We start from the raw sequence: 25,661 nt of genomic DNA, 5'->3' as shown, positions 1-25,661 counted from the left end.
AAAGTCACTCAGTGATAAAAGATCTCAGAGGTTGCAGGAAAAAAACCAAACCACCACACTGACCCATCAAACACTCTGCTTTTAACAGCCAGTTTTGAAGCAAAGGATATAAGCTCTTAGAGTTGGGTAGATTATGAAACCACACAAAATCTACTCATTCGTGGAGATAAGATTTATCAAATTGCTGGGATGTATCCCCCCTGTTCATTTAAGGCATTTCATAATGACACTGACGGATGAAAAGCTGGGATGCCTGGCTCCTTAGTCCGTAACACTGCCAACAGTCCAGAATGTATCAAAATGACAATTCAAAGCTATCTGCCCTTAGTTATTATAGAAGGGTCAGTTAGATTTTACATAACTCATCTTAAATGACTGGTGAAAGACACTGGAAAAACACAGTCACCGCTGCCTTGTGGGTATGCAATACACTTGCTCCAAGCTGAAATGCTACACACACCTCAGGATGCAAAACACACTTGTTAAGACTTCTTGACAGGACATGGGGCTTGAGGAAGCATCATTGTTTTCTGCTAATAAATATTTTCTCTTCCTGTGAAATGTATGTGCATCCAAGTGCAAGGTCCTGCATCTGGGCCCAAGCACAAATACAGGTGCTGAAAAACACGTGCCATCACCCCAGCTCAAACCAGCAGTGAGTCACAGCCTGGTGCAGCTGCCAGGTCAGTGCTCAGCAATGGGTGGCATTGCCAAAAGGGCTGCCCTAGACCTATGTTCTAGCAAGTGAGGTTTTCCAGGACACTGAAGCTCTTGAGCTCTCTGCTCTGGTGAGACCCCTCCTGGGGTACTGCATTCAGTTCTGGAGCCCCTATTACAAGAGGGATGTGGACATGTTGGAGCACATCCAGAGAATGGCCACAGGGATGCTCAGAGGGCTGGAGCACCTCTCCTGTGAGGACAGACTGAAAGAGCTGAGGTGTTCAGTCTGGAGAAGAGGAAGCTCTGACATGACCTTCTTGTGGCCTTAACAGTATCTGAAGGGAGCTACAAAAAAGCTGGGGAGTGATAGGACTAGGGGGAATGGAGCAAAGCTGGAGGTGGGGAGATTCAGACTGGATGTGAGGGGAGGAAGTTGTTCAGCATGAGAGTGGTGAGAGCCTGGAATGGGTTGCTCAGAGAGGTGTTTGAGGCCCCATCCCTAGAGGCGTTTGAGGTGAGGCTGGGTGAGGCTGTGGGCAGCCTGATCTAGAGCAGGGTGTCCCTGCCCATGGCAGGGTGGTTGGAACTAGATGATCCTTGTGGTCCCTTCCAACCCTGACTGATTGTATGATCTGAAAGGATGTTTGAAGAAAGAGATTCACAGAACCGTTTAAGTTGGAAGGGACTTGAAAGCACATTTAGTTCCAACTGCCCCCACCACAGCAGGGTTAAAACTAGACAGAACAGCTTCCACTAGGGCAGGTTGCTAAAGCCTTGAACACATCCAACAAGGTGGAATCCACAACCTCCCTGGGCAACCTGTTCCAATGCCTGACCACCCTCAATGGAAAGAATTTCTTCCTCATCTCCAGGCTAAAGTCTCCCCTCCTTAAGCTTCAATCCATTCCCTCTCATCTATCTTTAGAAGCCCTTGTAAAGAATCCCTTCCCAGCTTTCTTGTAGGGGTCAGTTACAGAAGAAGTTTAGACTTATGATTCAGACTGGTAAAACAAAATGGTGAACCTTGCTAGATTCTCTTTTCTCTAGCAGTCTGGACTGGAAACACACTGATAAAAAGGACACTGTTTGAAGAGATTTGGGCTGTGTGAAATATAGAAGGTAACATGTGAAGCCACTGGAACCTTCTCTTCTATACCCTTCGTACAGAGTCAAAAAGGCCAGAGAAGGAAATACTCCTTTTCCCCAAGTTTTCACTGTTTTCATAGATTCATAGAATGGTTTGGGTTGGAAGGGACCTCAAGGATCATCTAGTTCCAAACTCCCCACCATGAGCAGGGACACGTTCTACTAGACCAGGTCATTCAAGGCCTTATCCAACCTGGCTTTGAACACCTCCAGAGATATTGCTTTGTAGAATTAAAGCCCAAGTAGAATTATACCACCACAGAAGAGGACAAGCCAGCTCACAAGAGAAGAACAGGAAAGCAGTGCTTGTACTTCCACAGCCTGACTTGCCAATGCCCCAGTCTGATGCTAGGAGGCAAAGGTTTGCAGTGGAACTGTATTTGCATTCCCAGCAACCCTAACAAGCATGGAGATGAACAGAAATTGCAGTTTCATATGGCTTTTGGTAGGGTTTCTTTTTGGTTGTTGTGGGGTTTCTTTTGGTGGTGGTGGGTTTTTTTTCCTTGTTGTGTTTGGTTTTCCTTGGTAGAGTTTTTATTTTATACACACTGAGAAGAGAAAATTTTGCAGAGAAATTACCTACCTTCATTAATTCATTGAAGCTAATCCCAATGAAGGAAACCTCATAGAATCAACCAGGTTGGAAGAGACCTCCAAGAGCATGCAGTCCAACCAACCACCCAGTCCTATCCAATCAACTAGACCACAGCACTAAGTACCTCACCCAGTCTTTTCTTGAACATATCTAGGGATGGTGACCATCACACTTCTTGTTTCCAAGAAGCTTTATCACCTCTGCTTTCAGCAGATGTCTATTCAAAAAAAACCCCACAAACTACTTCATAGACAGCAGAAAGCCCTGAGGTCACTTTTACCTACTTTCCTGCAGTGCATTATCTTCAGAATTAATTCCATTTTTTCCATGATAATTTTGTGATTTCCTTTGATGCCACAAAATGTTATTTTCTCTTCTTTCCTATGAGGGACTGCATTTTTAATCAGGCTTCTCAAAAAGAGCTTTTGCTGATCTTAATGTGAAAAGAAAGCTTAGAAAAAAATAAGCCCAGGGAATGTTACTTTGGAATGAGAGAGTTTATCTGACAGCACAGAAGATGAAATGGCTCAGGTCCCTAAATTGTCTCCTCTTTACAGAGCACAGAAGAGTGCTCAGAAAGCTGAACACTGAAACATGGTTGTGCCTAGAGACTGCTTGGCTTCTACTGCACATCACAGGAACATCTGGAGAGATGCAATTAGAGCGCAAACAGCTGCAGTGCCCTTGCTTGCTACTCTGACTGGTTTCATTGTCATCCTGTGCTCCCTCACAGACTGCTGTCTCCACGGAGTGACTCACATTTGATAACTCAGTGTTGTGCCATCACACACGAAGTAAAGAGTAGGAGCTTCACTGGTCTGTTAACAGAGCAGGCAGGTGGCACTGGGTTGACCTGCTGTCTGTCAGCAAGCCCTGTCTAACAAGCAATACCCAAGCCCTGCCCTAGAGCACTCAGAGAATTAGTGCATGACTCAGAATTCGATGATCTCGTCAAAGAATCTGTCACTCTGATAATGACACTTCCTTCTGCTGCTGTGCGTGGTGAGCAATCACCTATGCAGAGCACCATCAACCCGAGCACAACGTTCCCAGCAGAGACACTGGGACTGCTGTCACTCACAGACAGACAGAGTAATACAGTTAAAGAACATGTGTCACAGGAGAGCACAGCACAGCTGCCCTAAAGAAGCCTGGCCACATCCCCTTTGATGATGTTTGCAACCACAGAATGGTTAAGGCCAGACAGGACTTCTGGATCTGGTTAGCAAGTGGGAATACAAAACTCATTCAAGCTTGCGTGTGCCAAGAAACTCTCCTGTTTCAAGAATAGTGTGGCCAGCAGGACTGAGGACTCTTCCCATTGTCCCCTTGTACTCACCAATGGTGAGGCCATACCTCAAGTACTGGGTTCAGCTTCAGGCCCCTCATTACAAGAACACTGAGGTGCTAGACCATGTCCCAAGATCAGCAATAAAGCTAGTGAAAGGTCTGGAGAACAGGGTTGGTGAGAAGCAGCTGAGAGAACTGGAGTTGTTGAGTCTGGAGGAGGCTGAGGGGAGACCTCATTGCTGACTCTGATGCCCTGAAAGGAGACTGGAGGGAGGTGGGGTTGGTCTCTTCTCTCTCATATCAGGTAAGCAAACCAGATAAATCACCTGGAATTGTGCCAGGGGGTTTATGTTGGATATTAGGAAAGATGTCTTTCCTGCAACAGTGCTCAGGCTTCGGAATAGGCTGCCCAGGGAGGTGATGGAGTCACGGTGCCTGGAGGTGTTCAAGAAACATGTGGACATGGAACTTGAGGACATGGTTTGATGACCATGGTGGTGTTGGGTTGATGGTTGGACTCAATGACCTTTGAGTCTCTTCCAACCAAAACCATTCTGTGATGTTAAGTCAAACTGCAACAGTACAGATGTTTGCACATCACACATCTCATTCAGCTAGAGAAGAAAGCCATGATCTTCAGGTATTCCTCAGCTGACATTTTATCACAGACATACAGTTCCAATCATAGAATTGGTCAGGGTTGGAAGGGACCACAAGGATCATCTAGTTCCAACTCCCCCAACATGGGCAGGGACACCCTACCCTACAGCAGGCTGCCCAGAGCCTCATCCAACCTGGCCTTAAACACCTCTAGAGATGGGGCCTCAACCACCTCTCTGGGCAACCCATTCCAGGCTCTCACCACTCTCATGCTGAACAACTTCCTCCTCACATCCAGTCTGAATCTCCCCACCTCCAACTCTGCTCCATTCTCCCTAGTCCTGTCACTCCCTGATAACCTAAAAAGTCCCTCCTGAATTTTTTGTAGGCCCCCTTCAGATACTGTAAGGCCACAAGAAGGTCATGTCAGAGCTTCCTCTTCTCCAGACTGAACACCTCAGCTCTTTCAGTCTGTCCTCACAGGAGACGTGCTCCAGCCCTCTGAGCATCCTTGTGGCCATTCTCTGGACGTGCTCCAACATGTCCACATCCCTCTTGTAATAGGGGCTCCAGAACTGGATGCAGTACCCCAGGAGGGGTCTCACCAGAGCAGAGAGCTCAAGAGCTTCAGTGCTCTGGAAAACCTCACTTGCTAGAACGTAGGTCTAGGGCAGCCCTTTTGGCAATGCCACCCATTGCTGAGCACTGACCTGGCAGCTGCACCAGGCTGTGACTCGCTGCTGGTTTGAGCTGGGGTAATGACACATACTTATCAGCACCAACAGGGAAATTACATCAGACCCCCCAAAAAGGGAGAAAGAGAGAAAATTGAACTCTGTGAAGCAGTCTAAGATTAAAGGAGACAGGAGGTCAGAATTTCTTCCCTTCCCTGCAAGATCAGAGATGATCCCCAATGACACAGATTACAGTACGACCTACTGAGTGCAACGCCTCAGGAGCGAGCCAAACTCCCCACAACTTCAGCAAGGTCGCAAGGCTCATCGATGCCACTATTGTAATGAAAAACAGGATTGTGAAGTGCTATGGAACTGCTACAACAATTCACTTTCCACCACTCCTAACACAAGCAGTTTGTCATTTTCATGGTGTCAGTCTTGTTTTGACATCCTCAACAGCTCAAATTATAAACACTTTTGAAAACTGCACTTTGAAGGAAAATGGTTAACAGGTGAAATTTTAGCTGTTTAATATAATAGTAAATATTTTCTGCTGTTGAATAGCACAGGAATCAGCATGAATACCAGGGAGAAATGGAATTCCTCTCTATCAGGACATCAGTTTAAAAAAACCCAGTAACTCTTCATTTTATGGATGATGATGGCTGATTGTGGAACACTGACAACTGCCCTTATCTCTCTCTACTTTAAATGGTAAATCTGCCTGCCTGATTTTCCATTTAGCCCACAAAAAAAGCTGGCAAGACAGCAGCTTATCATCTTACTATGGAGCCTTCCTTAGGTTAGTCTCAAAGCTAGCTGCAGAAACTGCAGCATGTGGCTTTCTTTTGCCTCTGAGAGAGGAATTAAGTGTTCAGAAATACAACATGAAAAACAGAACTTGGGAAGGAACCTTTGGAGGAAGATTCAAAGAGAACTCTCCAGTGCTTCCAGGCACTGGAGGCCTGGGGTTTTGGCCTGATTTGGAGGGAGGATGTATGAAGCTTTGGCCTAAGGAGGTTCTTGGAGAACCATGGCTAAGGTGGACTATGGATGTTGTGCATTTTATATGCAGTTATGAATAAGAATTTAAAGGAAAGTATAATTCTTTCCAATCTGGTGTGAAGCATTTCCTTTACTCCTTTGGGAAAGTGTAAAGAACACCTGTCTCACCTCCTAAACCCAAGACACCATACAAAGCTTCTCAGAGCATCAGCATGAAAATTTTGTGGCAGAACACAAATTTATACTAAGAAAGTTCACAGCACACCCATGAAACCAAAACTAGGAAATACTTGTTTTACTCCTAGGATGTTATCTCAAAGGAACAACCAATGAACCAGTTTAGAAACTAGGGAAGAGTGAGAATCATTTGTGAATTATTCTGGCTTAAACTAACAGATTAAAAGGCACCTCCATATTAGTTGCTAACTAGATTGCATGAGAGTTTTCATTGTGCTTTAGATCCTTTGCCTGCTCTTCCTTCTGAGAATTCTGTTGATGTGCCTTTAACATAGCCTAGTCTGATCATCCTATTGTTTTTCCTTTCCTTGAGCATTTTAGTTTCAATCCCACCACTACCCCAATTTTTTCCTGGGGAAAGGGATGAGAGTGATGATAAAAGGTAAGAGACACATCATTCAGTGCTTTATCTTTCCAGATGGGTTTGACTGTCAGAGCTACTGTGAAACAGATTTGAGAGGCAGGAACAAGGCATTTTCCATTCCTTCTTGAGTAAAACAGTGTTCTCCATTCAGACGGATCTCTCAAGCTAGCAGACTTTCTTTTCAGAAAGGCTATTGCCTCATTTCCCCCCTTCCAACCCTTTTACCCTATTTTTTTTAAATCATGAAGACTGTAGAGCACTGCCAAAGGTCATCCACTCCAACCTCTTCTGCAGCAAGTGGGGGCATCCTCAACTACAGCAGGCTACTGAGAGCCTTATCAAGCCCCACCTTAAATATCTCAAAGGATGGGGCTTCAACAACTTCCCTGGGCAAGCTGTTCCAGTATTCCACTACCCTCATGGTGCAGAATCTGTTCATGACATCCAAATCTAAATCTGCTCTTCTCTAGTTTCAAACCATTGCTCCTTGTTCTATCACTGCAAGCCTTTGTATGCAGTCCCTCTGCAGCCTTCTTGTAGCCCCCTTCAGTAGTGGAAGGCCACTGTTAGGTCTGCCTGGAGCCTTCTCTTCTCCAGGTAGAATGACCCCAGCTCCCTCAGGCCATCCTCATAGGAGAGGTGTTCCAGACCCTGGTCATTTCCAAAGTTTTCAGTGACAAAAAAAGTGTATTTGAAATGATGTTAGTATTATGGACTGAAGACTTTTTCATGGGCCAAAGAGCAAATGTGTTAACCTTCTTAGTTCCAAGTCTGGGACACCATGAAGAAGTGTCTTACCATGAAGGTACTCACAGTAGAATGGGCAGGGTGGAAACGGGGAAGGATGCTTATCCTCAGTTAAGAGACCCTCCTGATCTGTTTGTACAGTACAGTACTCTGGAGGAAATAAAACATTATTTCATTTTAAGCAAAGGTCTTTAGAGATGCACTGCTCAATAAACACTGGATGTCAAATTTGTAAGAGGTGACTTATCAGAACCTTCTGTTTCTTTAGGTGTACTCTGATAAGCCTGACAACTCTTTTCCTCCTGTCCCCAGACTCTGAAGAGCTGAAGTTTTTCCCTTAGCTTAGTCATCCCTAGGATGCTCTTCCTCCACCAGCCTTCTTGCACTGATGCCTCCCTTATTTCCATTCAACTCCAAACTTGGACATAGGATGCCAAAGGTCTAAGAGCTGGCTGAAGCAAGAGGTGTTTAATGGCTGACGCTCATTCTACAATGTAACAGTTTGTGCCCCAAAGCCTCTTCCAGAAACAGTAAGAATCCAAGGAATTCAAAGGTTCTCAGCATCTCACACGCTCATTTGGGCTGTAAGAGGACAGATGGACACCATCATTTTGGTCACTAAACTTAGTACCAATGTCTTCTTTTGCCTACCATCTCGGCTATATGTTGATGAAAACCAACACAGACTGAAAAGAAATTCTGGTTCTTATTTTCTTACACATACACACACAAAGAAGAGAAAGGTGTGCTGTTTCTGCCTGGGCAGTCACAGCAGATGGCCTGATAGCAGAGAGCAAGAAAAGCAGCTCCTGCCCAGCCTGGCTGTACCTGAGGGCAGAAGAGTGAAGTAGATGTACAATGGGAAGGTGCAACTGGCTTCAGTAATTTTAGGATCAACACCTCATGCCTCCCATCAAACTCCAGTCCAAGGCCTTCAAGAAAGCCTGAAAATTATGTGTGTGGAAGAGAAACCCCTGCCTACACTACAGCCTAAATCTGGGACTTGTCTCCACTCAGTTTGATCATTCTTATGGGATGACAGTCATTGCTTTCTCCACAGGACACCATACTTCAAAGCCAAGTAATATAGTGCCTTCAGTTACACTAATGCAATCCCCTTTGATTTATTCCTTCTACCATTTCAGTCAATGTCCCAGCGAGTCATCTACTTACCAGCTGCACATCTGCTTGACAGCTTTAGGGATCTTTCTCAAGCAATAAGTCCTGAATGTCTTCCCAGGGTCTTATGCTCCAGCTCTTTACTGTTTAGAGGATATTGCTCTATTTATTCTCAGCTTCATAGTCCTCTTAATGTTTATCTACCAGCATTGCCATCTTTCAAGCCACTGTACTTACTGATAAGGCCACCTGCATCTGATTACTGGTCCAGTTATTATTTGCTGGTTTGTCCTCTATATTTAGATGTATATTTCAGGTTAGCTGGCTTCATTTCCACATGCTATTATCCTTGCCAGAGACACAGGATAAAAGTTGCAGACATACAATGATCCTTGAGCGAGCTCTACTAGCATTCTGCAAATTCTTCTCCCTGCTTACACCCCTTAGCCATGATATTCAGGGTTAACAGCAGCTTGCAGCTTATGGTGGAAGGGAAAGGTGAGCCACATTCACCTGTTGGGGTTTTTTCTTCTTTCCAATGAAAACATTGAAATATTAGTTGCCTTTTAAAGTTGGTATTTCTACTGGCATAAAATACGCTTCTAAGTTTTCATTAACTGAGGACCTAGGTTTGGGGGGGTTTTAATTATGTTTCACTTGCATGATTTGTCTACGTAATGAGTTTTCATCTCCACAGGACAATCTGGCTTAGATGAGATCCAGTGAGGATCTCTCTGACTTCAGCCTCAAGTGCTGACTTCACAGCAAGTGCTCAGTGAGACACTTAATGGAAAGCTTGCCTTGGCAGGAGAGTTTGGACTAGATGATCTCCAGAGGACCTTTCCAAGTCCTGCTATTCTGCAAATTGCATTTTGGTTACCAAAAAATGCCAACAGTGCTTAGACTCAGCTATGTTCTACCATATTCTCATCCATTTTTTCTTACTGGCTTGCACTTCATAGACTAAAAAGAAATTTCTGGGTTTCCATCAACACCCCTATCACCAGCTTGACAGATAGCCCTTAGACAATGCAATGCTTTGGTGTACCAGTGTACTCACTCAAGGGTGAAGTGAGAATTACAGAGCATTTGTCTCACAGCTGTTCCCTTTCCTACCTAGGAAGGAGCTTGGCAAACACAGAGCACTACTGCCTGCTGAGGGAACCTGACTGTCCAACTCTTCAAGACTTGATCTAGTGTATCATTGTCTGTTTTCAAGCCTGAACTGTGTCTTTCATTACACTAAAGGTCTCCCTTCCCATTAATCTTGTTGAGCCGCTCTCCTCTCCAAGCTCTGCTGCCCACAATTTGTGATTCCTTATTGTTGAGCATCCATCACATGTAAAATCAGTTCTAAGCACCCCATTACTCACATATTTAGAGATGTCAAAGCAAGGCCTCCATGTAGCTCCCAGAGCACTTTAGAATTCCCTTCTGCTTTCCCATCAAAAGGCAAAAAGGACACAAGCAGACAGCATCTTATTTGAATTTACTACAAAGGTAGATAGCCTTATACAGAAAGTTATGAGGAAGAGAAAGGAAAAAGGCAACTATATAGAACAGTTAATGATGCACAAACACTACAAGGTTCAGCTGAGCAAGGACCCAGACTTGGATCCTTCAGGTGACTTCTTCACTGCCAATACAAGTGGCAGTGACACTATGGACAGCCCTCTATGAGAATCCCATACAGTAAGTTTCCTTTCTCATATTGTAATTTATATTAGACCATGGTGGACAGTACCTCAGGTCTTCAAAGCAAATAGAGCTTCCTTCTGTTCAACCTGGTCTTCAGTGTGGTTTGAGGACCATACCCGTAAATAGATATGGCCTGTACACTCAACTATGTCTTGATACATCTGGAATATTGTGTCCACTTCTGGGCTCCACAGTTCAAAAGAGACAGAGAACTACAGGGCTGATTAAGTGTCTTGGTTCTAATTTGAATTCCCAGAGACTCAAATATATTTGACAGAAGCAATAACAGTTTATAGAATGCCCTTCCCTCTTCCCCCTTCTTTCCAGAATGAAAAGGAATTAGATGGAGAGAGAAAAGGTATGCAGACCCAAATAAATAATCTCACTGCAATTTGGAAGTTAAAAGAAGAAAAGTTTAACGATAAATAAACAGGTATATGAGGTAGGGAAGTTACAAATATTTAGGGAGGGGAAACAAGATACAAAACATGCAAATATATAACCAGATTTGATGGCAATGGGTTTTGTCCACCTCCTGGTGATGATGGCCATGTGATAAGACAAAGAGCAGCAGAAAACAGGAATGGTGATTTCTCATGAGCAGGCATGGAGGCAGAAAGAGAACAGCAAGTCCCCCTTGCTTTTATGGATCTTTAGACAGGAAAGGGGAAGTGGACTAACCATCACCTGGTAGCGCTCAAACCCACCCCTGGGGAGAGGTCAAGACCACATGGAGTCAAGTTCAAGATCATTCCCCCCAGGAAGGTTAACGCTGTACATTAAGGCACTGGAATAGTTGTTTGAGGAGGAAAGGCTGAGAGACCTGGGGCTGTTTAGCCTAGAGAAGAGAAGGCTGAGAGAGGCTCTGATCAATGTCTACAAATATCTGAAAGGTGGGCATCAATGGGATGGAGCTAGGCTCTTTTCAGTGATACCCACTGATAGGGTAATGGGCAATGGAAATTCCATCTCAACAGGAGAAAAAAAATATCTTTACTGTGAAGGTGCTGGAGCCCTGGAACAGGCTGCTCAGAGAGGTTGGGGAGTCTCCTTCTCTAGAGAGCTTCAAAGCCCACCTAGACATGTTCCTGTGACCTGCCCTAAGTGGTTCTGCTCTGCAGGAGGGTTGGACTCAGTGAGGGTCCTTCCAATCCCTAGCATCCTATGATTCTGTGAGGAGATTTAGAGAAATTGAGAACTCTCAGGAGGAAAAAAAAAAATTACTAACATGGAGTGTCCAAAGACTTTTCATACATTCAAAACCCTCCATTATTGGGATAAGCCTCGGAGGAAGTTGTAGAGCTAGTCTCTGAAAACTTGAAATTTACACTTATTAAAAGGGAAAGGGTGATCAACTGGTGTCCAGGGTCTAGGCACTACTGCTTGCCTTTTTCCAGCACAAGATTGCTGTAGCTCATTCATCCACTCCTTCATTCATTCATCACAGCTCTGCAGTTGTGCAAACAGATTCTGTAAACAAAACCTCTTTAACAGCAAGCTTCCACTGTGCTGGCAATATTAAGTGGCAAGCACATGAACACCCTGCAGAGAAGCAGAGGCAAATAGTTCATCGGTATTTCTCTTTTCCTCATGTCGGTGTAGTTGATACTGCTTTACAACCGACGTAAAGAGAGAGGTTATGCTGCTAATAAACCTCCATACATTAACTCCCCATACAGACTGCTTGCTGAAGGCTTAATATCAGTCATAATTATTAGCCATAAAACGTTATTGAATCAGATCTTAAAAGTTAATGCTGCTTTGTTTCAGGAGATAAAGGACAGGGAAGGAAACATTGGGCTTTTGATCAACCTTCCTGCAATTTAAACCCTTAAGCACAAATGGGACACGGCACTTCAAACATCCTAAATCCTATCAGCAGAGTCTCACTGCAAGAGGGATTACTCAGAGGATGTTTTACCTTTGGATTTCAGACCACTGCCCAGACAGAGGATGCAGCTCCTTTCCTGCACTCAGGACTGCTAAATGGTGCCTTTTTAGGACAGCATCACACCTCTGGCTACAGAATGCACTCAGTAGGTAAATCACCACATCTCTGAGAGGCTTTCCTAAGATGCAACCTCCACCAGCCAAGCCCTTGCTGCTCACAGCAGCAAGCCCTTGCTGCATCCCCTCCAAAAACAGACGTTTGCTTTTTCAGCCCTCACATTAATACAAGGGTCCCCTATCTGCAAGGCAGGCAGGTGCCCTAACCAAAGGCATTAAGTTCATGGACATTAAGCTGCCCTAACATTGCTGGTTACTAAAGATTGGGATCCTCCCTCTCCACCAACATTTTATTATGCTTTCCACACCCACAATATAACTAAGCCAGCTCTCCCTTTGCCTTATTTTAGTAGAGTACTGCTGTAGTTCAAAGCCATTGCACACCTTTACAAAGACCCAAGAGGAAGAAACATCAGAGGTGGGAAGGAGCAAAGGAGACCAGCATGTGTCCTCCCTGCCAAAAGCTAGAGTGCTCCTATGCAAAATCAGTTTCATCTCCTCCTTTGCTTGGTTACTCAGCAAATACTAATCACATCATGGACACCCCAGTGCTTCATAAAGCAAAGGGAGAGTTTTAAGGTTGAGGACAGGCTCTAGCCCTTCAAAAACAAAGGGAAACAGGTTCTGACTTATGTGCCAACTCTCAAGCCAGCCCTGACTAGACGAGATCCCCAACTCTGTCCTGCACCTGCTTTGGGAAGCAAGCATTGCATTGGGAAGCTTTATGGAACACGTCATTTCTCAAATCTAAAATGTATGCCAAGGAAATCATGCAGCAGGGTAATAGGAAATCCTTGCAGGGAGACCTGTTCTGAATTGTCTACACATAGATAAAGCACAGAAATTGTTCCCTTCAAGATTTTATTAACCTTTTGCTGATGGAAGGAGATTACTGATTGAGAGCTAGATGAGGTCAGTGCAGCAATTATATTTTGAATCCTCTTCCAACAAGGTTCTTGTACAGTGTGAGGAAAAAGTTGCCAAAATTAATTGTTACTTAAACCCAGTCTTTTGCAAGAATAATTAACCTATAATAACTATTCTGGCCTCCTCTCCAGCCCTGAAAAGTAATCCTTTCTCATTAGTTTCAAGTTTAATTAGCATCAATAATGAAATGCCCCTCAGAAACAACCCTTGCATCGTGCTCTCTAATGCTGACATACACTGCCCTACAAAGGGAAGGGCCACAGGGCGATGTCTGAAGCTCAGTAGATCACAGATGCTCCCAAAACCCCCAAAAAAAGAAAACAAGCTTTTAAGAACTATGGAGCTCAACAAAACCAGATTTTATGGAGCTCAACAAAACCAGATTTATCTGAAAGACAAGTGCTGCAAACAGTGTGGAGCAGAGACAACTCCAAGGTGGTTTTGCCAATAACTGCTGCAGTGAGTTACTGAGCCTCTCAACTTTAATTTCTTGTTCTTTCTTGGCCTTTTGGCTGAAGCAGGGAGAGAGACATCACTATTTACTATACTCTGTATGAGAAAATTGTATTCAGCACTTGCAGTCTAACATAATCAAATAATGCTTTTCCCATCCCTGGCTTCTATGAACTCTCTGTAAAATAGATATAATAACGCTTAGTATTGTCACCAGGGTGATAAGGCTTAAAGTACTTTGAGAATCTAACTTGAAAGAGGCTATAAAAGGCCCAGACATTCTGATGCATCTGAGATAGGCCATTACTTAACGGGCCAGTGGTGACAGCAGGTGAATGCCAATGTACAACTTGTAATTTGAGGTCTGCTGCAACTTGCAGAGCTCTAAAGGATCGCCAGTTTGCTAACAGGTGAAGTCACAGATAATCAAGTCACAGGCACTACAGCACTACATTCAGAAGAGCCATGCAAGCTTGCAAATCTGAGCTAAAAAGAAACCTTCAACGACATTAAAGGCCCAGAAAGAGTATGACAGATTGAGAAACAACATTCCTGATATGTCTACTGATCCACATCATTCAGTAAGTACTTAAACTAGCATCATCTCTTCCTAACAGGCATCAAGAACCACAGAATCATTTTGGGTGGAAAAGACCTCTGAGATCATGCAGTCCAATCACCAACCTAACACCACCACAGCCATAGTGCCACACACATCCCAAAGTGCCATAACCATATATTTCTCAAACACCTTCAAGGATGGTGACTCCACCACCTCCCTAGGCAGCCTGTTCCAATGCCTGACCACTCTCAGTGAGGAAACTTTTCATAATAGCCAACCTAAACCTTCCTAGCACAGTTTAAGGTCATTTCCTCTCATCCTGCAACCTGATACTACAAAGAAGAGACTAATGTCTACCTCATTACAACCTCCTTTCAGCATAAGCACAAGAATTCACACACAGCCAGATCACATTCTACTCTCACCCTCACCACTGCAGTATCCCCACATTCTCCCCCTAGACTCACCATGAATTGTTGTCTGCCCTTCATGTCACACAGAACCACCTTCTCTCCCTTTGCCCAGCTTGTAACTCAGAGATAAAGCTTTGTTTTATCACGATTTTTTAATAAGATACAAGAGCAGACATATTTGCTGTCACTAAGAAAACGAGATGAAGCCTGGAGAATAAACCTTCACCTCTGTCTTCACAGGGCTCTGCTACAAAAGGAACTCCAGTGCAAAACCAATTGAGCACATGCCCTTGTTTGGGCAGAAAAAACTTCTTACACCTTCATGGAAACATTACACTACCATGTAGAACTTCTGGGATTACCAAACTGAACTGAAGAGTTGCTGAAGACAAGTTATAAAGATATTCTACATTTCTCTAACTAAAAATTCCTCCCCAATCACTTTACTTAGTTATCCATAATCCAGGAAAGAACAGACAAACCACTGAAGCTTTAAACAATCTCAAATCCCCCATTCCATGCCAACATCTTAGATTTTAAGTAGGAAATCATAAAAGACATACCTGTCTCCACAAGATCCTCCATTCCTACGACAGGCAGTGCCCCAACTGCTCAGCAGTTCCCACTAGCCAACACCTGCAGCCCCTCGCGGCAAATGGAGACTCTACACAGCTGAAGCTGCTTAACACTCCCTCTGCACGTGAAGCTGCTAAATAACCTTCGCCCAGCTGTCCCCAGGCAAACTAATCACAACCTACCCCACCCTCCCTGGCGCTTTGCGGGGCTCCAAGCAACACCAAGTATTCCAACTGCAAATCTAAACTTCAAGACAGGTAGTGTTTCAACAGGCAAAGGCAGGACAAGCAATTCCCCCCCAAAAAACCCAACAAACCAAAACCAAAAAGTCAGTCTCTTGTAGAATCAAACAAAATTGATGGCATTTTTGTTTCAAAAGTTTGTTGTCACTGAGCTGAAGGGGAGAGCACTCTGGAGGTGGAAGTCGATGGATACAGCAAGCTGGGGTTAGCTTTTCCTTTAGAAATCTGAGTGCTCAGACCACACCTGCTTGTCTTTTTTGAGATCCTTACAAAGAAAAAGAAGCAGTAGCCTGCAAAAAAGAATACCTTCTAGCAGCAGAGTTCCAAAGCTGCCCAGAAAGGTCATGGATGCCCCCTCCCTGGAGGGGATGGATGAGGTGTTTGAGCCATCTGGTCTAGTGGAAGGTGCCCCTGCCCATGGCAGGGACATTGGTGCTAGGTGATCTTCAAGGTCCCTTCCAGCCTAAACCATTCGATGTATCTATGAATCTCTGATTCTCCCTCACTACAACTGACACAGTGTAGTGCTTGTACAAGCAAAGGTATCTAAATCCTATCTGTGCTGTCACGGGGAATTTCTGAGTAGCCATGCTAAGCAGGATAGTGACAACCATGAAGCTGTGTGGCCGCCTCAGCCATAAATCAAAACACTCATGTAAATTAGACTTTAGTCTCAAAATGTGTTTCTTGCCTAAATATTTAAACACATAAATAACTTGCAGCCATTCCAGCTTGTCATTTTAAGCTTTCTGACATTTATTGTTCGCAAGAAAAGAAAGGTCAGACTTATCAAATCTGCATTTATGCTTCCATGACATTTTTCTCCCAACCAAATTTTTCTGAATTAAGGAAGCAAGACAAATGTGGCACATTTCATAAAGGACCTTTCTCAGCTCTGCACTGTGGTCTCAGCAGTGTCATTGAGCTGAGAAGTGACCTCTCAGGAAACAGGTGCTGTGGCTTAGCAGATAGAAAGAGATCTGGAAAGCTGGCAATGTGGTTGTTGTTAGGTAAACCACTTGTGCCAAAAAAAAAAGAGAAAAAGCAGATCTCCAAGTCTCAGTAGTCTAGCTCTGGGGAGCTCAAGTTGGTGCTTTGGTATGAGAATTGATGACAGGAAATGTCCAGGAATGGTGTGGAATTTGCTTGGAAAGAAATCAAAACACAGCAATGTGCCCAAGGCCAACAACATCCTGGTCTGTATCAGCAACAGTGAAGCCAGCAGGAGTAAGGAAGTGAACATGCTCCTGTACTCAGCACTAGTGAAGCCCCACCTTGAATACTGGGTTCAAGAAGGATATTGAGGTGCTGAAGACTGTCCAGAGAAGGGCAAAAAAGCTGGAGAAGGGTCTAGAGGAGTGGCTGAGGGAATTGGGGTTGTTCAGTCCAGAGAGGAGGAGCCTAAGAACTCACTGCTTTCTGCAGCTCCCTCAGTGTAGACTGTAGTGAGGTGGGGATTGGTCTCTTCTCCCCAGTATCAGAGATTATTGAGTCCAAGCCCAAAATTGCACCAGGGCAGGTTTGGGTTGGATATGAAGAAAAATTTCTTTCCTGCAAGAGTGGTCAGGCATTGCAACAAGATGCCTAGAGAGCTAGTGTGGTCCTCATCCCTGCAGGTGTTCCAGAAATGTGTGGACATGATGGCACTTTGGGACATGGCTTAATGGCCATGGCTGTGTCAGGCTGATGGTTTGATTGCATGATCTTAGAGGTCTTTTCCAGCTGAAACAATTCTATGATTCTGTAATTCTGACATGGACTCTCCAAACACCATCACCCCGGAGGAGTTAGCACTGATGTACTGAAAAGATGATACCCACTTCACAATGATCAGCTCCATTTACTTGGGGATTTCTTGAGCAAGTGCCAAATATTGCCAATCTCCCCTCATTTTTTCTACTTTTTCTTTTTTCTAATGCACAAACATTGTCACAAACACAGATTTTATTTCCTATCATGGAATGTTCATGTGAGATGTGCAGTGAACCAGATGACTAGATGACTTCAGGATGCAATTTGCTCAGACATTGTAAAACTGCCTTAGATTTTGCATTTGTATAATAAAGTACTTAAGCCTCCCAGTGCACTTCTTTGCTGTAGGTATTTATTCTCTCTTCTTAAGAATGGGGAAATAAAAGCACAGTGAGTTTAGCAAATACATCTTTTTAAAATGTGCCATAAATGCTCATTCAAATTAAAACAAAAACATAATAAACCTGTACCGGTTTTTGTGTCCCAGAACAAGGGGACACAGTCTCAAGCTGTGCCCAAGCAGGTTTAGGCTGGATGTTAGGAAGAAGTCCTTCACAGAAAGAGTGATTGGCATTGGAATGGGCTGCCTGGGGAGGTGGTGGAGTCACCATCCCTGGAGGTGTTTGAGAGGGGCGGATGAGGCACTTAGTGCCAAGGTTTAGTTGATTAGATAATGTTGGGTGATAGGTTTGGCTTGATGATCTCAAAGATCTTTTTCAACCTCACTGATTCTGTGATGCTTGTTTATGAATGGGGTATGAATAAGAACATTCATGAGAATAACAAGCCTAAAAGTAAAGCAAAATTGCAGAAAACAGACCTAGAAACCATAAATACATTGTGCCTAATCCTGACTCCCATCAAAGATCAGCAACTCTCTGGTCCAGGTGAAACCATGTGGAACAGAGATCACAGCATGTTTCCAATGAACCACTCAAAGCTCAAGCATCGTTTCTAACATCATCTGCCAAAAAAAATGGCAACACATTTGCAAACCCCTCAATTTCTGTAGCCAGCCTGGAAATAGTGATCTATCAATCAACAGAGTCGCACACTGCGAGTTTTCTTGGTGCTGATGGAGAAGGAAAATGACCTGGACAGGAACAGACAGGACAAAGGATCATGCTGCCCACGAAGTCAGGCAAACCCATTGCCTAGTGGCAAGCAGTTTGCCTTTCAAGAGACATTTACTGTTCAAGAAGAGGTGCTTTGGACTGACTAAAGCCACATTTCTGGAGGGCACCAGTGACTGGAGGTCTAGAGGAAGGTATTACAAACCCAATAGTTAAGGCAGGATGATTGAGGAAGCTGCTCCTAAGCACGCTTTGGATTCACTGTGATTTGGTGGCTGGTAAACAGCATGTAGCAAACTGGCACATGTGGCAACACAAAGGTTGAAAAGGAAAACCTCATTTCATGCCTAGGGTAAACTCTAGCACAATTCAGGCCTCTTCTTGAGCTTTGGACTGGCAAAGTTGGCCTCACAGGCAAGGCAAAGTGCAAAACTCCATCAGAAATGAGCAAAACCACTTGTACTACAATGAAAACTTTTCAGAAGCTCCATTGCAACGTTTCTGCCTTAGTCACCAATTTTTGCCACTGAGATATCTATCAGAAGAGCAAAATTAGATCTGATTCTGCATAGAGCCGAGAACAAGAGAAAAACAGAGAGCAGCTGGAAAATGATTGATGTCTTTTACCAGTTTTCCACTCGTTATGGCACAACTCCAAACTTTGTTCTATGCAAGCAGAAAAACACAAGCTATCAGAAAAAAAATCCAATTAAGAAACCTTGATTAAATTTTGGTACCTCTAAAATATGTGGAAAGAATTCCACAGACTTTAGTCCAGTCAGATTTCAGCTAGGAGCTCATAATTTTTTCACTTAAAATGTCCACTTTCAAAACCACATTTTCATCTAGTCTGAAGTTCTTTCTAATCTTTTGGCAAAGGGTTCCTCCTGCAAATGAGTTCGGGTGCATGACAGCAGTCCCCTAAAGATGTAAAGCCTAATTGCCTCAGCATTATCACAGCATTGGTATGGAGTGAATGCAGACAGTTTCAGAGAGAAGACATGGGGCAAGTTAATAAAATTGTAGATGAAGGCCACAGTGCAGGAGTAATATTTCCCCTAGCCAGAGGATGAAAAGTTATGCATTGCTATTTAAAAAATATAATTGGAATGTTAAATCTGTTTCATGAATGAAAGTACATTGACCTTTTGAGGGAGGAATGACTCATTTTCATCCCTGTATGCCCCTTTTTAACACATGCTGCCCACCTTTGCATATGTAAGTAGCAATTAGTTTTCATGGGAAGTTATTCTATGGCCATTTCAAGCTTATTAAACTTCCTGAGTAAACTCATAAGAAATCTATTCAGCAACATTTGGGGCTTAGGTGCCTGACAGTGAGTGGACTGGTTACCTCTGACCTTAACACAAAAAAAATATTAGAGAATCATAGAATGGTTTAGGTTAGAAGGGACCTTGAAGATCATCTAGTTCCAACCCCACTGCCATCACCAGGAACAGTTCCCACTAGACCAGGGGGCTCAAGGACTGAATACTTGCAGGGAGGTGGCATCCACAACTTCCTAGGGCAACCTGTTCAAGTGCCTCAGCACCCCCACTGTGAAGAATTTCTTCTTAATCTCCAGTCTAAATCTCCTCTCTTCCATCTAACAGCCACTCCTTCTGGTCCTAACCCTACAAGCTCTCGTAAATGTCCCTCCCCAAGTTCCAGCGTCAACTCAGGGTAAGGATGCAAGGACTCTGGGTCACTATGTATCCCATTCAAGTGTAGAGCACTGACTCTGGACCAAGTCAATCCTGTGGTACCTATGCCAGAGTATCTGTGTGATGGACTTGCCAAGAAGGCCTCCACCGATCCTCTGCACAGCTCATCCTGCCCTATCTGATCTTAAAAAGTCCTGTGGAGTAATTTTAGCCCAGTAGCAGTCATGCAAGGGGTGGTCACTGCTGCTGCTCAGGCATTTCTTCACTTCCTAGCCTCTACAGATAGAAGGTTTAGGAATTTTTTCCCAAGAAAGCTGAATAACCTGTCCAGAGGCTACAGGGACCCACTGTGTTTTGACACTATATAGCAAATTCTGTAAGACTAGAACTAAAACTGGCCAGGACTTCTCTGACACAGCTTCAGCTTTCCATGGCAATGTACTGGTTTTGACTGAACTCTTTTGGGAAAGGTTTCCTTGGAGGTGGGGTGGAATTTCCAGTCAAAACCAGACAATTAAAGACAAGCCAACAGCAAGCTAGCAGTTGGGAGGCTGACCTAAATTATGGGAGATCTGCAGCACAGCTCACCCCTTCCCTTATTCTGCATTGTTTTGTTGCTGTGTGTTTTTCTGTAGAAATAATTGAAATGCATTTAGCTGGGGGGTGGAGGTAGTGGTGTGGAGGGGTGCTTTTTGTTTGTTTGCTTGCTTGTTTTGTTGGGTTTTTTTGTTTGGTTTTAGGGTCCCAGAGAAGCATTAGGGGAAGGAGAAACAGCCAATATTAATTCTGAAAGCATTTCCAAGAAAACTCTCTGCTGCCTGATTTTGAAAAGGCCAAGCTGACATGAAACCAGCACACAGGCTGAGGACCACAGCCTTTCTAAGTGGAAGCTTTTTTTTTCCTTGCAGGACAGTCTGTTTCCGCAAGCATGAGTGAGAGAAATCTTGCCTTGAGAGTATTTGCAGGAGAGCCCTGGAGAAATTCCTGTGAACTTTATGGTTTGTCTGTTAAAACAACTGCAGCCCAGTTAGAACATCCTTTACTAATTGTTCAGTAACACACTGAGACAAATTGCTTCACGCCTTGTGTAAACATGCTGTTAAAAGGGGGAAAGGTTCATTCCAGTTAAATATCTTTGAGCCAGTACCAGAGAATGTAACAGTTAAAGAGAATAAAGTATTATTTACAGGACTCTGGTGTTGCCATTAAGGTCAATGGCAGTTTTTTTCTTACCCTAAAATATCATCCGTTCTCCACTCACATAGAGGATAATTTGGTGAAAATAATTTAGCAAGGTAATTATATCTTTTCTTCCAGGGAAGCACTGCAGTCCTGGGCATCCCCAGCAGAGGAGATGGGGGGAAAAAAAGCTAAGCATGTCAGCATAAGTGAAGCAGCTTTACATTGTTGATGGGAGGGTTGTGTTGTTTGAAATCCATTTCCAATTAGCTTAACCACTGAAGGAAAGGCTCAGTTGCCTTAGGAAGGGTTTTAGTTAAGCCCCATACGCATTAGCTGCAACGGTGTCAATAATTGCTGGTGTCTGCACACCTCTGGGCTGGTGGAGGCTGCTCATGCTGCTAGCACTGTGTCAGCAATCCTGCTGTCGGCAGGGCAACATGGCACACATCTAAGCACGGCACTGACGCACGGTGCTCACACGGGCTGCACCTTTGTGAAGCAGCAACAACAAATTTTTAAGTGTTTTCATGTTACAAGTGGAGTGCAAGGCCATGTACCAGTGCAGCTTTGGTAAGGAGGCACTGCTGAAAAGGCAGAGATGCAATTTCACAGTGCCAAAACTTAGGCATGCTAGCAACCTCGGTGCAGATTTCAAGAAGAGACTAGGACCCTTACAGGTAGCAGACAGCTGCTAGAAGTTATTACTGTGGTACAGGTAACTGAGGTCCCTATTCCTTCCCTCTGCTCCTCTTTTTCCTGCATCCTCCACGACTGACTTTGCATGCCTGTGTTGCAATAAGAACAGCAGAGCTCTGTCTGCAACATGATTTTACAGGGGCATAACTAATATTTAATCTGTCTGGGAAAACAGGCATTTCTTTTCAACAGCAAGACAGCAGCCAGTATCTACAGCCTGTGGGCTTTCCTAACTTTGCTTAAAGCTCCATCTGTGTTGTATTCCTGAGACCAGAATACCTGTTAGCTCACATGTGTGCCCTCCCTCTAGGTTAAAAACACACCTTCATCCTCAAAGACAGATGCATGCCTTCTAGCTCCTTTATTGCTCTAAGCACCACCTACAATGCACTGGCATTAAAAGTTCAGGCTACATCTTTACTGTCAAAGAAGGAGATCTGCAAAGCAACATAACTGCTACTCACAATGAATTCCCCAAACAGTGGGAAAAAAAACGAGAGAGAGGAAGAAAAAAGATGGTGGGTTTGAGTGTATTTTATTTTTACCAATTAGTCTAGTTTTTTACGGCAAAATAGAAAGGCAAGACCTGCTGGAAGGTAGGGTGTTGGCCTCACCTAGCCACCTTGTGGTAGACAGGACCTCTGCCTTAGCCCTGCCAGAAGGGATACAGGAACAGCCAGCCCAGGTATTTCCTTTCAACAGCAAGTGTAAGCCTGACTCACACCCAACCTGCTCGACAGTCTGCCCTGATTTTTCATCTCAGGCAGCACGGAATGAGATAGGTTCGGCTAGTAGGTTTCTCAGACTGCTGGCCCAGCTTTTTCAATGAGCATCAAAAATCAGTTGCTCCAACTCTGTATTCAGAGCCCAGCACTGGCTTCTCTCACCTCTTGCAAATGTACTTAAGTATATTCTGTGCTCCATTAAGTAGGTGTCTGCTCAGGAACACACCACTGACTTCTACACAGCTTCATCAAACCGCCCTAACTTAACTCTTTGTGACAAATTATTCGGCACTGCAGCTCTCTAGGTATGATATTCTTTTAGTGGGAGAGCCTGCATCAGAGCTCATGTGAAGGACACAATGCACACACAGAACGGAAAGCTCCCTTGACCACTGGTCCAAAGCTGAGACTTAAGGCAACGCTACCAACCCATAACCTGACTGCAAATCACTGCCAGTCAGAAGTGAAACTCCAAGCCAGGTTCTCCCCTCACAGAAGTAGCAGTACTACATGAGCCTCCTCAGATGGACAGCTTCATGTCTGACTGTAACTGATGTGATGCAGATCACTAAGGATCATCTGTGATTTTTAATAGGGATAGAAATCAATTCCATTTCAGGTAAGTGAAACTTGAGAGAAAATAACCAGCTTCTGGCAGATTTGTCTATCATCCACTACCTTAGATGCTTAAAGAGTAACTATACTAATATAAAGACCACAAACCATTAATGTACAAATCTGGTCAGTCTGAGCTTTGGAAGTGCCTGTGCTATTCCCTGAGGTCTGCCTGCACATAACCTTGGAATCACTTGCATTACTTTGAGGAAGCTTCCGTTTTAAATATATTTCAAAGAGCCTGGTAGTGCTGTCCTTCGACTAATGATGCGTTAACCTCTGCGTCTTGCTTGCGGTTGTTTGGCATAAACGAACTCCTGGCATTCCGTAAAACCCCCTCAGCTCTCAGAACACTTGTCCTAGCCCCAGAAAAAAATCCTCAATACATTTTGCACGAGAAAAGCGCAGCCGTTAGGGGAAGCCGCGACTGCTCTGGGCAAGTGAGCAGCGCTTCCCGCACCCGCCGGGCTGGACGCGGTGAAGCCGGCCCTATGTCCCAAGTGGAGGTGGCAGCCTGCCGCGCCAGCACCTCGCTGCGACGGGGCAGGGGTCGGGGCGGGGGCTCATCGGGAGCGGGCGAGGGGCGCTGCCCGGCATGCAACGCACGGCTCACCTGCCGCGGAGACGTGGAAGAGGAGACGCGGGCGGGCGGCGCGGATGGCCGCCGAAAGCCCACGCTCGCTGCCGGGGACTGCTCCGCGGCGCTCGGGCATCAGGCGCACTCGCAGTCGCCCGTCGCCGGAGCGGAGCCACCAGGCGAAGAGCTCGGTGAGGTTGAACTCCAGCTGTGTCCCGCCGGAGCCTGGCGGCGGTTCGCCGGCGCAGCCGTCCCGCAGGCTACCCTCGCCCACCTCCAGCACCAGCTGCTTGGCGCGTCGCAGCCGCCGCCCGGCCGCCAAGGGCCCGCCGACGGGGGGGTAGGGGGGACCAGGCGGTGCACCCTGTGGCAGCCCACCGCGGGCGGCGCGGAGCAGGGGCGCGCAGTCCAGCCTCAAGCGGCATCGCGCTGCGGCGCTCCCCGGAGGTCCCAGCACCAGCTCCCGCACGTAGGTGCGAAACAGCGAGGGCACAACGAAGTCCAGCGCCAGGCTCCTCCTCTGCAGCCGCGAGAGGCCGGGACTCTCCCGTGGTCCCGCCACCGCCGGAGCCCAGCTCAGGGCGAAGCAGGCGGCGGCCAGAACGCAGGCGGCCAGCTTGCCCCTTGCCATCACCCTCCCGCCCGATGCCAGCAGCGCCCCGTCCTTCGTCCCGCGGGGCTAGCTGCCAGGGAGTGCAGCGCCGGACTGTTCCGGCCGGGGAAAGAGATGCCGGGGCCGCGACAGTGGCCGGTCCGGCGAAGAGCGCGGCGGCGGTGCGCCCCGGGCCGGCGCTACGCGGGCTTTGCCGGCTCCAACTACCCGCCACAACGCGGGCATTACCCAGCCCGCGCTGACGTCACGCCCGAGCCCGCCCGCCGGCAGCCAATGGCGTCCTCGGAAGGCCTCATTATGCAAATGTCGCGGGGGGCGGGGCGGCGAGGGCAGCCTTCATTGAGAAAGGGAAAAGCGGCTCTCGGGGCGGCTGACCCGCACCGGGCCCGGGCAGGCAGCAGCCGCCGCCGGGGCTGCGGGGAGCGGAGTATGCGGGGCTGAGGCAGCGGCCGCTGGCGGCCCGCAGCGGGAGCCAGGAGAACTGTGAAGGGCAGAGTCGAAGCCGCATCTCCGCAGGGCGCTCGCGGGGAGTGCGGCTGCGGGCAGCGTGAGAGGAAAGGCGCTGGGTTCAACGCCTCCTCGCTGTCTTGTGCAGGCAGCGACGGGCAGAGCTGGTCGGGTTTTTCCCTTTCCTTGTCTTTCCCCTTCCTTCCCATCCTTCCTCCCCCCCACGCTGCCTTCTCCCCCTTCTGCATCTCTCCCTTTCTTTTTCCTTCCCTTCTTCTCTTCCTTCTTCCTTCCCATCCTTCCTTTCCCCCCCTTCCCCTTCCTTCTCCTTAAAAGCTCGTATCTTTCTTCAGGAGGGGTTAAATAAAAAAGAAAAACGAACAACGTGGGGAGAAGCAGGGCCAGGGTGGAGGAGAAATCTTGGGGCATAAGTCATGCTTTAAAAAATGAACAAAATTCTGCCATTTCAGAAGGAAAACAACAGCCTTAAGAAAGGTCCATGCCACAATTTCTCCCTTTTTACCTTCAATAAATACAATGTAATTACTGTAATTACATTAGTTCTGTGCCTTAGGATAGCTAATCATAACTCATTCATAGTTCTGGAAGTTGCCTATATGAATTAATGACTTATTATTATCTCTTTAGTTTGATACTTAATGCATGTATATTTTTATAATGCAGGTCTGCTTTAACTATATAATCATTAGAGTGCAATTATTCTGTCACACAGTTATTCTGTATATATCACGAGTGCTAACACACATACTGTGGAGCAGAACCACGCTGTAATGGTGGTGCCAAAGAGCATCACTGCAGGCAGCATGCCTGAAAAGGGAATCAGGATATTCATACAAGAGAGTTGAGGAAGAAATCTCCGGGCAACCACCAAAGGCTCAGTTAGATCAGATACTTCATACAAGTCACTCAGGTGGCTTTTCAGCCTCATAAAGCTGTGATCATTCAAAGCCCATTCAAGAAGGCAGTGTTTCCCCAATG

General features: G+C 45.6%; 1 protein-coding gene across 1 annotated transcript in view; it reads right to left on the bottom strand.

Moving 5' to 3' along the window:
• Positions 1-24,403, bottom strand: part of LOC135186406 (ALK tyrosine kinase receptor-like) — a 178,012-nt gene extending 153,609 nt beyond the window's left edge. The window contains exon 1 of the mRNA XM_064164051.1: positions 23,639-24,403. Within this exon, the coding sequence (XP_064020121.1) occupies positions 23,639-24,233 (595 nt within the window). The 5' untranslated portion in view covers positions 24,234-24,403. The remainder of the gene's footprint in view (positions 1-23,638) is intronic.
• Between the last annotated feature and the right edge of the window lie 1,258 nt (positions 24,404-25,661).

The sequence above is a fragment of the Pogoniulus pusillus genome, chromosome 25 (genome assembly GCF_015220805.1).
Source record: "Pogoniulus pusillus isolate bPogPus1 chromosome 25, bPogPus1.pri, whole genome shotgun sequence".
Lineage (NCBI taxonomy): Eukaryota > Metazoa > Chordata > Aves > Piciformes > Lybiidae > Pogoniulus > Pogoniulus pusillus.
Note: the sequence above shows the minus strand (reverse complement) of the source record. Positions and strands in the feature narration are given on the sequence as shown.